At 33.1% G+C, this 14,777-nt stretch overlaps 1 protein-coding gene across 1 annotated transcript in view; it reads right to left on the bottom strand.

Moving 5' to 3' along the window:
• LOC111628894 (glucose dehydrogenase [FAD, quinone]-like) overlaps window positions 1-14,777 on the bottom strand; it is a 38,608-nt gene that overhangs the window by 4,313 nt on the left and 19,518 nt on the right. The window contains exons 6-9 of the mRNA XM_023372752.1: window positions 13,694-13,864; window positions 7,813-7,966; window positions 7,574-7,737; window positions 999-1,176 (exon numbers count right to left, since the gene is read on the bottom strand). Coding sequence (XP_023228520.1) covers window positions 999-1,176; window positions 7,574-7,737; window positions 7,813-7,966; window positions 13,694-13,864 — 667 coding nt within the window. The remainder of the gene's footprint in view (window positions 1-998; window positions 1,177-7,573; window positions 7,738-7,812; window positions 7,967-13,693; window positions 13,865-14,777) is intronic.

Here is a 14,777-nt window from a genome sequence, read left to right as displayed (position 1 = left end):
GGTGGTCTGTTTCTCTCTCTTCTTCAACACCTGTCGGAAATGACGGGCAAGGGTGTCATTGTAGAGATCATTGATACTGTTGGCCTCAGCTCTGTTTGGATAATGAGCGTTGGTAAACTCCTGAACCTCTCCCATTCGACAAGGAAGTTGTTGTCAACTTTTATACCTTCTGGTGATTTCTTGCATTGTTTCAATTGAAATCACCTTTCTGTTTTTTTTAGAAGCCATGATTTGCACAACACTTGAATAAATGTAAATACCCTGCACTGAAGTGATGTACGTAATAAACAAGGAAGCAAGCCGAATCCCAACGGGAGCTCTGTACTTCAGATATACTAATAATATATTCTAATAACACTAATATATTATAAAATAGCAGATTGTCATTGGCAACGGCAAAAGACTGAAAATATCATTCGCACTTGTTCGCAGAAAGTTTGTTGTTCGCCTCACGTAACTGCCGAACGGAAAGTCCGTTGTCCGCAGCCAGTCCGTTGCTCGAGTCACGTAACGCCCAAACAGAAAGTTCGTTATTCGCAGCGTCTGTTTTTCGAGGCGTACAGTACGTTATACGAGGCACCACTGTATTTAAATTACAAAATGCGTACAGAACAATTTTCAATCTCGCGTAAAGTTTTACCTAGTCACTAGGTAAAACTACGGTCCGGTCCATTAATGCTTCTTTTTTTTAACCAAATGTTTGATATTTTCGGAATTTAGATGGTATTTATTTATCTATAACAAGCTTTTAAAAAAAATATACGATAATTTTATAGGATTCGATAGAAAATTTGTTGTATCCAGATGATAGATAACCAAATATAAATTTTATCTAAATAGATATATTTGTTTCTTGTTGACTGTTAGGATATTTAAATGGCTATAAATACTATAAAATGCTTTTTTAGCTTAATAAATTTACTTTATATGATTTCTTTATATTATACAAATTTTATATGTCCAAATTAAATTTTCAAAACAAAAACATTTTTACTTACCATCTATAAGAGTCAAGACATCTTGTGGATGAGATAAATAATTCGGTTGGATAACAGGATGATCGTAGGGATTAGTGCTTCTGAGTTTTATATAACCACGACTTTTTGGACGCATTAAAATAGGAAATATGGTGAAAACATCCTGATTTAAAATAGGCCCATAATATAATTTTCTAACCTAAAGTGAAAAGAAATATTTAAATGAAAGATTAGTAATACAGTCAAACGGAACCCCAAGGGACTGAACAATTCATTAACTATAGAGATGACGATGTACAGCATAGTACTGTACATGACAGCGTTAAGAAAAGGTATTTTCAATAGAACAATACTGTACTTCCAAGCGTGGTCGTGACCTAAACTTTGGAAATAAAGCAAAAATATATTTTAAAAATCACGTTAAGGAAAAATTCACTTACGTTTAATGAAAAAACAAATTAAATTGGCATAAATAATTTAATTTGGAATAATGCAGAGAGGCTACGAAAAATGATTTAACTCCTTCAGAATGTTAATATTAATTAATGCGATGAATACTTCTGCTTTTTATTGATGAATTTCTCAAAACTTTGTTCTGTATTTAAAATGCATACGATGAGATCGTTTTCAAGTTTAACTCTATTTCTGGTTTCGTTTTTAATTTCAATCATATCTTTAAAGTTTATTCGTAACTTCTGACTAACCAAAACTGTTTAAACTTTACGAAAAGAAAAAAAATCGCCTTTAACATCCTATTAGCAATTGTTTTTATTTATGGTAAATCAAAGGATTTTTTAAAAAAAGATTTATTACTCATTTGTGATTATAGATTATAATTTGAGTTTCTGCTGGAAAGTTTTCAAGTAAACCATATAAGCCATGAAAGTGCCAGTTGAATATTCGGTATGGCATCTATATATATAACCGAGATGGGTTGATAATAATAATAATAACAATAATAATAAGTGCAGAGCCCAAACGGTTAGGAGTTGAAAGTTCAAATATGGTACACAGTTAAGGTACGTTACGAGAACGCACACTAAAAAGGGATCTTTCGAGGGAGAGGAAGAGGATTAAGGGTTACCATGAAGAACTCGGCTTCTATTGCACTATTTTAGATGTAGTTTTTTGCGTTTTTAACTGCGTTTTAGTAGGCTACCACATTTACCGTGTTTCCCCGAAAATAAGACATCAGCAGAAAATAAGACCTAGCACAGATTTTGCTGAATTGCGAAATATAAGACCTCCCCCTGAAAGTAAGACCTAACGAAGTTTTTTTTAGTCGAAACGGTCATCGACAGATGGTTGAAAGTGGCCGTTGGCTTTTTGAAAGTACAGCCACTGATTGGTCAGCAGACAATTACGCCACACGGCATGATTTGCATAAGACTATGGCATGGGAATCACAGATTTGCATAACGTTACGGCTGGTGATGGCTAATTGGTCGGCCGGGAATCACGCCACATGACATTTGCATAGTGCTAATGTTCAGTAAGCTCTAATTGGTCATCGAGTCCGATGTTGATGCTATAGAAAGGCGACAGTTCGACACACGGGATATACGTCACTCTCGTCTAAGTTCGACTTGGGAATTTTTTTGTTCAATAAGAAATGTGAATTCTTCCTGGAAAAAATAAGACATTCCCTGAAAATAAGACCTTGCGCATTTTTCAGAGCAAAAATTAATATAAGACACTGTCTTATTTTCGGGGAAACACGGTAGTAGAATACCAAGGAGGATGAAAGAAGTATATTCCATAACAATGGAAGTGTTAACATGGAAGTGTTAAGAATGGAAGTGTTAACATGGAAGTGTTAAGAATGGAAGTGTTGAGTAACAATGAAAGTGTTAAGAGAAAGCGTCGTGCAAGATTTACAGGCGCAGATGCGTTTTTTCGCGTTTTAGCGGGAAATCGAACATATTTTTAGACCCATGTAAAAATTCTCTAATTAGTCTGGAAACGAGGGACCTCATTCTTGCATTCTGTGAAAACGGGTAAGATTGGCTATAATGTAATTATCTTACTCTTCGCTATCGTTACTTTTTGCCCGAGCAACGCCATGCTTATCTGCTAGTATTATGTATATATATTTCCTCCATAATTTGTTGAATATAAATAAATGAATCAAATTTCTTTTCCTTCAATATAATTAATCGAAATGTAAATTTTGTATTTTTATACTGCAATTCCATTAAAAACTCATTAAGTTACTAATAATATGGTAAAATGTTACATAAAATATATAAATGAGATTGCTAGTTTTATAAGCCAAACATCAAAATATTCAGATTTTTCGTTTTTTAGACATATCAGACATTTCTCTGCGTTTTCGCAAACACTTGTTAATTAATTTAATAAAGAAAGATTTGCAATGCTTTCACCTTTTGATGACATTTAATATGTTAAGACAGACTAGAAAAATGTCGAGCTATCGGAAAAATTGTAGATTTAGATAGAAGTCTTTACTGAAGACCCATATACATAGAAATAAAAAGAACAGGATGACTCAGAGCTTTGGAAAAATTAGTATGAATCATACGGAGATTCATGACAGTCAGAAAGAGAAGACAAAGAAATATATATCCAAGAGATAAGTAAGCATCTCTTATTGAGTAATGAGAGAAGAGAGATTTGATAAATGCTCAGACATAGGAAGAGTAACATTATTTATCAAACCCACCCTCGCCTCCGATCAGATTAGTAAAATACTATGTCCAACTCCAAAAGCGAAGGTTTCAATACAGTACCTGGCAGTGTTCATGTTTAGTCATCCTTTGGTTTCTCTTCCTTATAATGCCATTCTTCTAATTTCCCCGAAAGAAACTAAACTCCTCCGACTCTTCTGTCTGACATCGTAGAGTTAAGTACAGTATAGGCCTAACTTTACTTCATTAATCGCTTCGCCATTCCACTCCTGTGATAGATAGTTGATAATGTATAAGATCCTTGTAGTATCTTGAATATAAACCTAATTCTGTTTCAATAGCTAACCTGTATGCGTAGTAGTGTCGTATGTAGTTATAGTTCATACTTAATGTGTGATACTGAATAATGTATTCTTATTATACAACGCAGTGCAGTGTCCTGCTCTAGTGCATTGTTGTAATCGATATGATAACACCAAATCCTTCCAGTGTCGGTGTTTTTCTATCGATCACAACAATGCGATTACAAGTTAAATTAGTATGCAAAATGCAGTGCGTAGATTTGCTTACAACAGCATTCGTAAGAAACGGTGTATTCGTAGCATTTAATGCAATAGTTTTTTAATCTTGCAGTAATAACACTTAGACATCTTTTCATTTCTTTCGGCGTTGTCAGAATAAATTATAACGCATTTTGTCTGGTCATAATGGCACTTACATGTACCGTACTTTCTCAACTCAACTAAATACTTTCTAGTTGCATTAGCATTTAATATTTTACAACTTAAATTGTCTTTTTCCAGCAGTGCCTTGTGCATCATATCGCATAAAGCAAACAAATTTTTCGCAAATTAGAAATATTTGTAGATTTGTCTGAATAGGCATGTGCTTTTCTCAATTTTATAGAGAATTTAATTGCGATTAATATTGGCTATATTATGAATTTCCATTAATTTGCATTGTGTCGTCTCAGAGAAATGCTTTTACTTCTCTGTAATGACACAATGAGTTTGAGTTTTCCTAATACTGTACAAGCTACTTTGCATCACGTCAACAGCTGCTGGCAAAATAAATTTTCAACATTTTTACGTCATATTGCCGATTTCGATAGACGAAATGGAACTAATACTTTTACTAGATATTTAAGACTATTTTTGTCCCATGAGTACCAAGAGGGTCATTTTTAAAATAACAGTCTATGGGTTTGGCCAGGCCCGCAACAGGGCGACCAGGTAACTTAACATATTAGGATGGAGACTAGTCGCCTAAAAATTTCTGGTGTTTTTTGACTCCTCCGATCTCGATCCTGAGTCCTCCAGAGTTATCTGCCACGTTAACCACTCGAAAACTCGATCGTCATAGTAGATATCTAACAATTTTCTTGTTGAGGGTGAACAAGTTTCAATATTTTTTAAAAATACATTTTCTCATTTTGATGTTTTGTAAGAAAATTGCGGAAAACCTAGACGGTTTACACCGTGGCTTGTTTTTTAAACTAATATGAATGACACTTGATATTTACAATATAAAGTCTATTTTTTTTCTTTTTTCATTGATGCCAGATGAAAAATTTATCTAACGATTTTATAAAACTTATCCATGACTAGAATAAAATAGTTATTGGCGTCACATTTATCATTTATAGGTTGCCTGATATTTGTCTCACTCATCGCTCTTGAACCGAATTCAAAAATGTCTCTCACGACTTCTTCCATAATATGAAAATTAATGCTCTTTCCGGCATTAGCAAACCGCTTTGGCATTTCCAGAAGAGTAGCAAGTACACTTTGATTGCGATGTAACAACTCAAATATTTCATTATATGTCTTGCTGAAAAACCTTTTGATCATTCAACACCGTCAATGTATTTAATGATTTAATGCTGTCCCAGATGGAAGTAATATAAAACTGCGATGGTATTCTCATTGATTGACGATAGATGGTGTTTTTCAACCCTTGATAGACTGTACCAAGAATATACAATTGAGAAAAAAGGTTTAATGCGGACTATAAACACACGAAATATACTACCGAACCAAGGGCTGTTACCCTAGAACAAGAACCGTTACATAAAAACAAGGAACCGTGATATAAGATACTCTCCTACCCACATTTTTATAAATTTTTTCCGTTACAAATTTGGAATGGTGACGCTCGAAGCGCTAACATCCCAAAATGCCACTTATGTCAGGCTTGTAATTTGTTGAACTGCACACTGGAACCCAAAACATTTGTGGCATTATTTCTCCAAATTAAAGACTTTTACCTCTTCGACTGAAAAATATTTTTAAGGCTGCTATCATTTATTCGGTTGTTAAATCTAACTACTTCGAGATGGATTGCCCTAGTCAAAGGAAAAGGAAGATTGCAACGTAACATTTGTGATAAGTATCCTTTTTTGTCCCTTATATTTAATAAAAAAGGCCACAAAACTCAATCCCTACATGTTTAGGGGGGTTGAGTTCATATTGATATTGTTTATCTGACGAAATGTCGATGACATATATATCGTCGTGATATTCGACAAATGGTGCTTGTAGAAATTGTGGCCCACCCCACCATAAAACCATTGTTTGTAGATTTTGCAGATTTGATCCCCGAGAAATGGCATCTGCCAAATTGTAGTGAAAGGCTATTTCAGTAGTGTTTCCAGTAACAGCCTTCAGTGATAGACTGTATCTTGGCCACTCGATTAGCAACAAAAGTCTTTAGGCAAGATGTGGAGTTTTGATCCAAGCGACTGCAATAGATGAATCTATGTGTAAGATGACCAGTTATATCCATTCAAAACATAAGCGTATCTTTTCGATCAGTTCAGACAATTCAGACAAGCTGACAGCTCTAATCGAGGGATTAAAATGTTCACCCATTCATAATTGTGGTTGAGGATTTAAGGTAGATGTATCCTCCAGTCGAGCTTACTGAGACAAAGTTTTTGTAGAAAGATTTTTGATTGATTTATAACTGGTCGTAGAACACCTAACGGGTCATAATCCCTGGCAATAACACTCAATACTTCAAGAATTTATTGCTGAATTCTGAAAGTCAACGTATTGAAAGTAGTAATGAAGTTATTCAAGTTATCAAGTTATGTCCATCTGATCTCATGGTCTTAGAAATCTGGATTGGTTAGATTTGTGTCATAGATATCAACATATAGAGATCAATGTGATTTGTCTTATATACATTTCTGAAGATAACGAAATTTGTCGTACTTATTTTTTCTTGTGAATGTCCTAAAGGTCGGTAACCTTTCAGCAGTGTTGTGCCGAACTTAAATTACGATGTTATTCCACGTGCTGACATGATTCTACCAATTTTGTTGTATATATTATAAGATTAGTCCAGTTATAATGGGCTTCAAAAATATATAATTTTGAAGTTACGTTTTTAATTGAAATATGTACTTACATGTGAGGTGCATGCACAACACGAGATGTTAACTTCACATTGGATAGAGAGCAATGTAATCTTAACAAAGTACAGTCGTAAACAGTGTCATTAACAGACTGAAAGAAGAGAGTATGCAAACAAATCGTAAGCATACAGAAGCGTACGCTGGTACAAAATGTACTGTAGTTTAAGGTTTAAAATGTTCAAATGATATATAACTGATCGAAATTTGTGACAGTACAAAAACGTCCAACGTCCAGAACTCCGCCATTTTCGATGATCTGGCACACTTTTTTTCCTTAAACGCCAGATTATAGAACTATTATATTCAAATATCAAATATCGTAGTTAGAGGATTTGCGAATAGATTTACGCATAATTTTTTAAATTATGTATATGCATAGATTTAAGATTTATAAATCTATATTTTTGATTAAGAGAAAAAGATATGACTCTTATGCGACTTTATGAATGCGTCTCTAAAACTACTTTTATAAACAGTTCTGTATTATATGAAATTAACAATAAATATAAAATAATATTTCAGTAGTTCACTTGATTATTTATGCCAAAAGCTGGAATTCCAATTGCTCCTCCATCAGCAGTCAGACTGGCAATTTGAAACTGCAGTTCGATATCTGGATAATCATCAGAAGAATTCGCAAAACGGGTATTGATGAAAGCCAAACCTTCGTTCCCACTTAACATGGTCCACGGTCCTATAAAAACGGTCTTTTTATTATATTATTCAAATAATATCTTTGTTCAAATAAACATATCGATCAAAGTCTTACCAGAACCATATTTGAAATAAGGTAGAGCATTAAATGGAGTTACAACACGGTAGGCGATGAAAGAAACTGGTTTGTCAATTAAGAAATCAATTCCAAGAGGGAAAATGTGATCTTGAAGATTAAGGCCTACTGGAAGATCTGACACGACTGGAATCTGTATGATAATAATTAGTTGATAATTTATTATTCGAAAAAGCTATAAATAAGAGCTTAAGACAGCTGAAATTAGTAAAAATTCGAACTTATTCATAAATTTATAATCAGCCAGATGACTGGACATTGAAATATTAGTATTTAAACCGCTACGGATACCGACAAAGTATTTGATTCGGACTTATAATAGGTTTTAGACGTAGGCAATCTAGTTCCACTTGTGGAACTGAAACTGTTAAAACTGATCTGAGGGCGAAACTGTTGCGACTGGAACGGTTTCATCGGAACAGTTAAGCTAGACAGTTTTTCGAATTATTTAAGCTAGACGGTTCTGTCGGATCGGTTCTGTAGGACTACATGATTCCTCGGAACAATTAGGGCAGACGACTCTGTCGCAATATGCTGTTTCTCGGATTTATTATGTAACGTCGAAATTGCTTAGTCTATTGAACTAGACGATCTCTTGTCGGTTTTATATAGAATATAAAATGTTTGTCTCTATTATTTGTTTTTTGGTCGATCTGAAATTATTTTTGTTTATCTCGGAATCTGAGGAAAACATACACTATCACGAAACCTGGACACCTTACCCCTCTCTTGATTTCATCCCCCTCATTAATTTCTAAATGCTTTCTTCGATTCGCTTCAAATTTTTCATTCTTTTCTTTATCTACTCTGGAGAAAATATAGACTTTGGTGAAATCCGGACTCCCCATTCTTTTCCTAATTTTATTTTATCGACACTTCGCCATAGATATAACAATTTCAAATTAAAATAACCAAACTTATAATATAATTTTAATGTTTAGTCATTATCCTGTTTGGATGAGCGAATGCCGGACATATCTGTTATTTACTAATAAAACAAATAATTACCAACTCTAATAAAAATATAAATTTTAAAAATATCCTCGTAAATTTAAAATACTCTAAACCAGTGTTTCTCAAAGTGGGCGATAACGCCCCTTTGTGGGTGCTGGAGGCTTTCAGGGAGGCAATAGAAGGCTCAAAGAGAATTGGGGGGCGTTAAGGAAATCTAGAGGGGCGACGGCAGACAAATTCTATATATAAAAATATGACGGAATATATATAAAATGTTGACATTTCATATATTTTTTATTTTTTATTGAAGGTCACAACTTGAATATTTCTAACACGTTGACTTATATTTTAGCTGAATGCACTTATTACAGCATGAATGAACTTATTATAGTAATACAGTATTATTGCATAAATATTAGTGTTGCAACGAATAGTATATTCGGCCTCAGGCCGAATACCGAATATTCGGCCAGGAGCGTGGCCGAATAGCCGAATATTCGGCCAAACTATTCGGCTCGATTAATGCACGTATGAAAATTGGATCGCAAACTGCATTATGGCAAAAACCCCGCTATCTATTGGGCCGCTGTCACTACGCTTAACCAATCGCGTTAATTATTGACAGTTGTAGCAGACAGACAAGAGCATCGTGGCAGTATGTGATAAATGATGATAACAAATGTGGATAACAATGAAATGACCTACACATGTAAATAACGGAAGAAGAACAGAAAAGGACAGCGAAGTGAAAATGTGAAAATAAATATGAAATTGAGTTGATAACATAATCGAACAAGTCGAAGCAACTTATTGGCTCAAAATTCGCGTCCGTCAGTGCCAAGCAATTGTTGTGATAGACTTCGGAAAGCTAAATGCTTGTAATGAAAGTCACTTAGCGTGTACGGGCGAAAGCCTGGGGCCGTTCGGGCTACCAATCTGTCTCGAATCTGTGAAATCATAACTGTGACTCATACCGACGTCCTATCTGTCTCTTTTCTCCGTTATCACCAGGCTATAAGACACGTAATTGTAAAATGGGAAATCTAGAACGGAAAAGTGACGAATCGAAAGTATCGTGAGCGCGTACTATGATGTATGCATAGGCATATGTGGACTAGAACGATACAGGAAATAGAAAGGGAAGAGTAGAGACGAGCGCTTAAAAAGAAGGATAGGCAAGGTCAGACCCTCAGCTGTGCGAGGATTCTCCAACGATAGACGTGTACGTCTGCTGTTCTTTGTAATTATAAATTGTGAATACATGTGACTAATATTATTTTCTTTCTTATTTTGAGCATGTTATAAGTTATAAATAAATATAAACAAACAACACTAACCCGATAACATTAAATCTAAATACCAAAATGATAAATTTAGTGTGTTTTTGTTATTTCTTACTCTTGTTTTTAGGTATTCGGTATTCTGCCGAACAGCGAAAAATAGGCCGAATACCGAATAGTAACCGAAATTCGTTACATCACTAATAAATATGCTAAAAATGAAATAAAAATTTTTAGTTAATGTTTTTTTTTCTTAATTAATTTTTTCCTGATAATTTTTAAGTCGACAAAACACCACCTGGACAAAAATATGTGAAACAAAAGATAAACAAGACGATTTAAACAACGCGAAGTTAATTAATTATCCATTTTTAGCATGCACTATCTGTTGCTATTACCCAGTTCCGGCAATTCGACAGAAATGGAGAGCTGACAGGAATAAAGTATATTGAAAGATTATAATAAAGTTTAACAAGTTTTCAAGCAACTTTCTCTTATAATAAAATAGTGCGTAATACTTTTGACTCTTCTTCCGGATAATGAATATTTATAAGTCTAGATATTTCCATATCTAGACTTAAAAAATATGGCAATATTATATTGTATTTTAAGTGAGATTTTTTAACACGAGTGTATGTTAAAAAATTGTTATGTTCTTTAAACATAATTTAGTTCGTTTTCTCTACGTTTTGAATATTTTTATTTAATAGTCTTATTTATCTATAATATTTAAAATGTTGAATATAAGTAGATGTCAGTGTTTCGTATATTATACTGAATATCCAGCAGATGTTTATTTTCAAATATAAATTTCTCTCAATTACAAATTCTTTCTTAGTGTTTGACAAAAAATAATAAAAAATTTCGGATCTGTTGTTCATATTTTAACTAATTTCAGTTTACATGAGCTTGGTTTGTACCAAAGTAAAATATTCGTAATAATATCTTATCGTGGTAAAATCCAAGCCTCAGTTGTTGTAGGTTATATTATTCTACTAAAAATTCATACCGGTACCAATTGATTATTTTCTCCAAAAAAAGGTTATAAAAATTCAATGGAGTCAGAAAATTTCTTCTTTTGTTTTCTTACATAAAATGTAAAATTACGAAAAAATTATATTTTTCTTTCCCTTCTGACTTTTGGATAATATAAAACTTCAATTTTTAAAAAACAAGCCAATAATGACTATAAATTAAAAAAAAAAAGTTTAAAAAGGTATAAAAAAGTAACAACCCTAGTTTTTACGTCGGTGAAACAAAACGAAAATTAAGGATCAGACTGTCGGAACATTTGGCTGCCGTAAGTTTGAAAATGAGTAATTCTCCTGTCTTCCAACATTGTAATAGTAATAATTGTCAGATAAATATTAATAAATTAAAAATAATTATTAGGGAAAAAAATAATGTAAAGCGAAAGGTAAAAGAACACTTCGCTATAATTATGCAAAACAATAATGTTAATTTAAATACCGGAATGCTGGGAACGAAGAACAACGATCTAAACCAATTGAAACCCTATTAATCAGCTACGAATCATATATAAACTACGGGAATCAGGAACAAAGAAAATTTTTTCTTACTAATTGTACAAATGAATCTTAATTTTTGACACTAGTTTTCTTTACAAAGGCGAAAAATGATGACGCAGTGTCGTAATTGCGCGATAACGTCAAAATGTTCTTGTTGGCAGAGATTAAATTCTTGTGTTTTGGGAGAAACACAATATACCATATTTATTCTAATAAACAGTGAGCTATATATTACTTTTTTCACTTTGCAGCTGTGATGTTTATTAGAGGGCACTTGCTATTGAAAGAAAATGCCGTATTTAATTAATGTAGTCAAATTCTCACAACCTATCTGCTGTGATTTAACAGCAATTGCAATAAATAGAAATATTGTATATCATTTCATGTAAGTCTAAATCTTCTGTCTAAAAATTTAGCGAATCAAAACAAAAAATACATTGTATGAACTCGAGAATATAGATATTAAATTTACAAATGTTTAATGATATATTAGATTGAAAACAATTTAACAAGTTAGTATTAACATGCAAATAAAAGATTTATCTCAATCAATATTTTAGAAATAGATCTTTCGTTGGGCATTATCTCTGTCCTTTTAGCTGGGTAAAATTTATGATTACAAATAAATAATATCTTTTTTCTACAGATAGAGATATTTAAAAGTGGTATCACAATCCTGTCAGTTAAAATAACCAATTCGATGTTTTAAAGTGTGAAATTATTTCCAGGTTGTGTCTCCGGCAAAATACCTATATACCCAACCTTCACTGTGCCTGATCCAAAACGCAAATCAGCTAATATCCGACACAAGGTAAGTATTATTAATACAGTAAGTAACTTTTATTAATAAAACCAGAAATTTTAAAAACCCAAAAGTAAACACCCGACAAATAACACTAAAATAGAAAATATCTCCAGACCCAAAAGGCAGAAAAAAATAACACCTGAAGTGCCTGAGACACACCACAACACATAAACTCATTAAATTCAAAAACTTACCCAAAAACAATTTTAAAAGAGCACCGTAATCCACTATTACAATAACAGTACTAAAAATAGCACGCTACCCTAAGCATTAATTCAACCACAAAAACTCTTTTAAAAGCACTTTCATTGCACCCACGATTAACATAGCAGTATGTGTAACTATGCCAAATCCCAAAAACCCACTTAAAATTAAATACACCATTTCTATAATGCTGCCCTTTGACCTTGGACATCGGGTGCACATTTACAACTAGTTATCACTACCTTAAAAATACAGCTACACCCCATTAACTACCTCATACAGATAACACCGATTAAATATCTAACCACATCCTTTTTATTTACTATCCCATAGGGCATAGGGTGCTAGCCTAAACGTACAGACTAAGTTACATCAATCATCCTTTTATTTGTAGCATCTACTAATAGAGGTGCAGGGTAATAACCAACAATCAAAAATTTTAAGTATAATACTATTTTAAAAATTCAAATACTAAAAACACTTAAATCCCATAATACATGAAACATTAATTATAAACAAATAGGTTACTCATACTAAATTAAAGTATGTTAAAATAACCAATTGCTGAGTTACATAAATAAATTTACACAATACAGTATAGATAACAGCCCAGGGAAAAGAATAAGGCGATACGTAGGTGCAGCTGCATTTCTTCTGTGGGTTTTTCTCGAGTAAAGCCTCGGGCAGTAAAAATTCTTTAAGGCATATTGTTTTCTTTCATCACCCCTCTAAAGATTTCTGGATCTTCTATTTTATTGGATATATTCAATTGAGATTCAAAAACTATAACTGTATGTCAACGCAGATTGTTTAGAGATATAAACTTTTAACTATAATTGATCGAAAATAACCAAATCAAGCTTAAGTATTGCTATTCTATTCTGCCGTCCTCAATGCATTATTGATATACTCTCTATATATAAAGCATATACAGTTAACTACAGTATTACAATGTATTTTGGATAATTTCACACATTATTCAGGGATATATTTATTTTTAATTTTTTTAATTTTTCTGTAATACTCTTATTAATATAATAGGTTATTATTGTTTAAAATTTCATTTCATACAGTTTTACTAAACTTACCTTGAATTTGTTTAAGTGTTCCCTAATGCCGATACCTGACAGCATTAACAACTGAGGCGAGTTGATAGCTCCAGCTGATATAATTATCTCTTTTCTTGCATAAACAGTATAAGATCTCTTGAATCGATCGAACTGAACTGCTTTAGCTCGTTTATATTCATCGAAAATAATCTAGAAATGAAATGTGAGGATTCGAGAGTAACGAATTATTTTGTTTTAAGTTCGAAATTTGATGAAATAATAATTGAAAGTAATAATTTAACAGTAAAATGACACATTTGTCATTTTATTTGGAACACACCTATGTTAAAGGGAAGAAAAACTTCCTTTTTATAAGATCTTATCACACATTTCCTGAACATCTGTCATCTGAGTCAGGTGGAATATCTTGTTAGACCATCAGTTCATCCCGTCATATGGTGCAAATCGCAAGGTGTGATTGGAGGAGTTTTCTTAATTAAATAAGGTGAATTTACCCTTTTTATAAAAGGGTAAATTCACCTTATTTGAGGCAGTCCGTGGTTCCAAAGAACTTTCCATATACGACAGAAACTGCCATAGAGGAGAGACGGCTGTAGAGATGGGACGACCATAATCCACAATGGTCATAGAGGATCGTAGACAAGAGGACAGCTATTCTGCCTCTTGCTATCTTGCTAACATCCAGCCCTCCTCCTTCTCCTATATATAGAGGTCACAGATCAGAGGTATTGTTACATAAAACTATGTAAACTCTCTCTCACTCAGCATTTTGAGGTGAAACCGGTTTATTTCAGAGCTAGCTTATTTCGTTTCGTTATTCGTAGACTTTATACCTTTTTCTCGTTTATGTATTACATGTTTTATGTTTGTAAATGACTCATTCAATTTATACAGACCCTGATCGAACTTACCCGCGACTTCTCTTCCAACTCGAATGTTTTTCGTCGTTCCAATATGAGCCATCAACCGACAGAGTGAGCAAATCCTACCAACACGACGATTAGAGAGCAATTCGCCTGTCGTATTCTCACAGAAATATTTTATACTGAATTGTAAAATTTCAATTATTAAGTTTAAACATGGACGTAATTGTTCACAATAC

This window comes from Centruroides sculpturatus, unplaced genomic scaffold (genome assembly GCF_000671375.1).
Source record: "Centruroides sculpturatus isolate CEXI.00-Female unplaced genomic scaffold, Cexi_2.0 scaffold359, whole genome shotgun sequence".
Taxonomy (NCBI): Eukaryota; Metazoa; Arthropoda; class Arachnida; order Scorpiones; family Buthidae; genus Centruroides; species Centruroides sculpturatus.
Note: the sequence above shows the minus strand (reverse complement) of the source record. Positions and strands in the feature narration are given on the sequence as shown.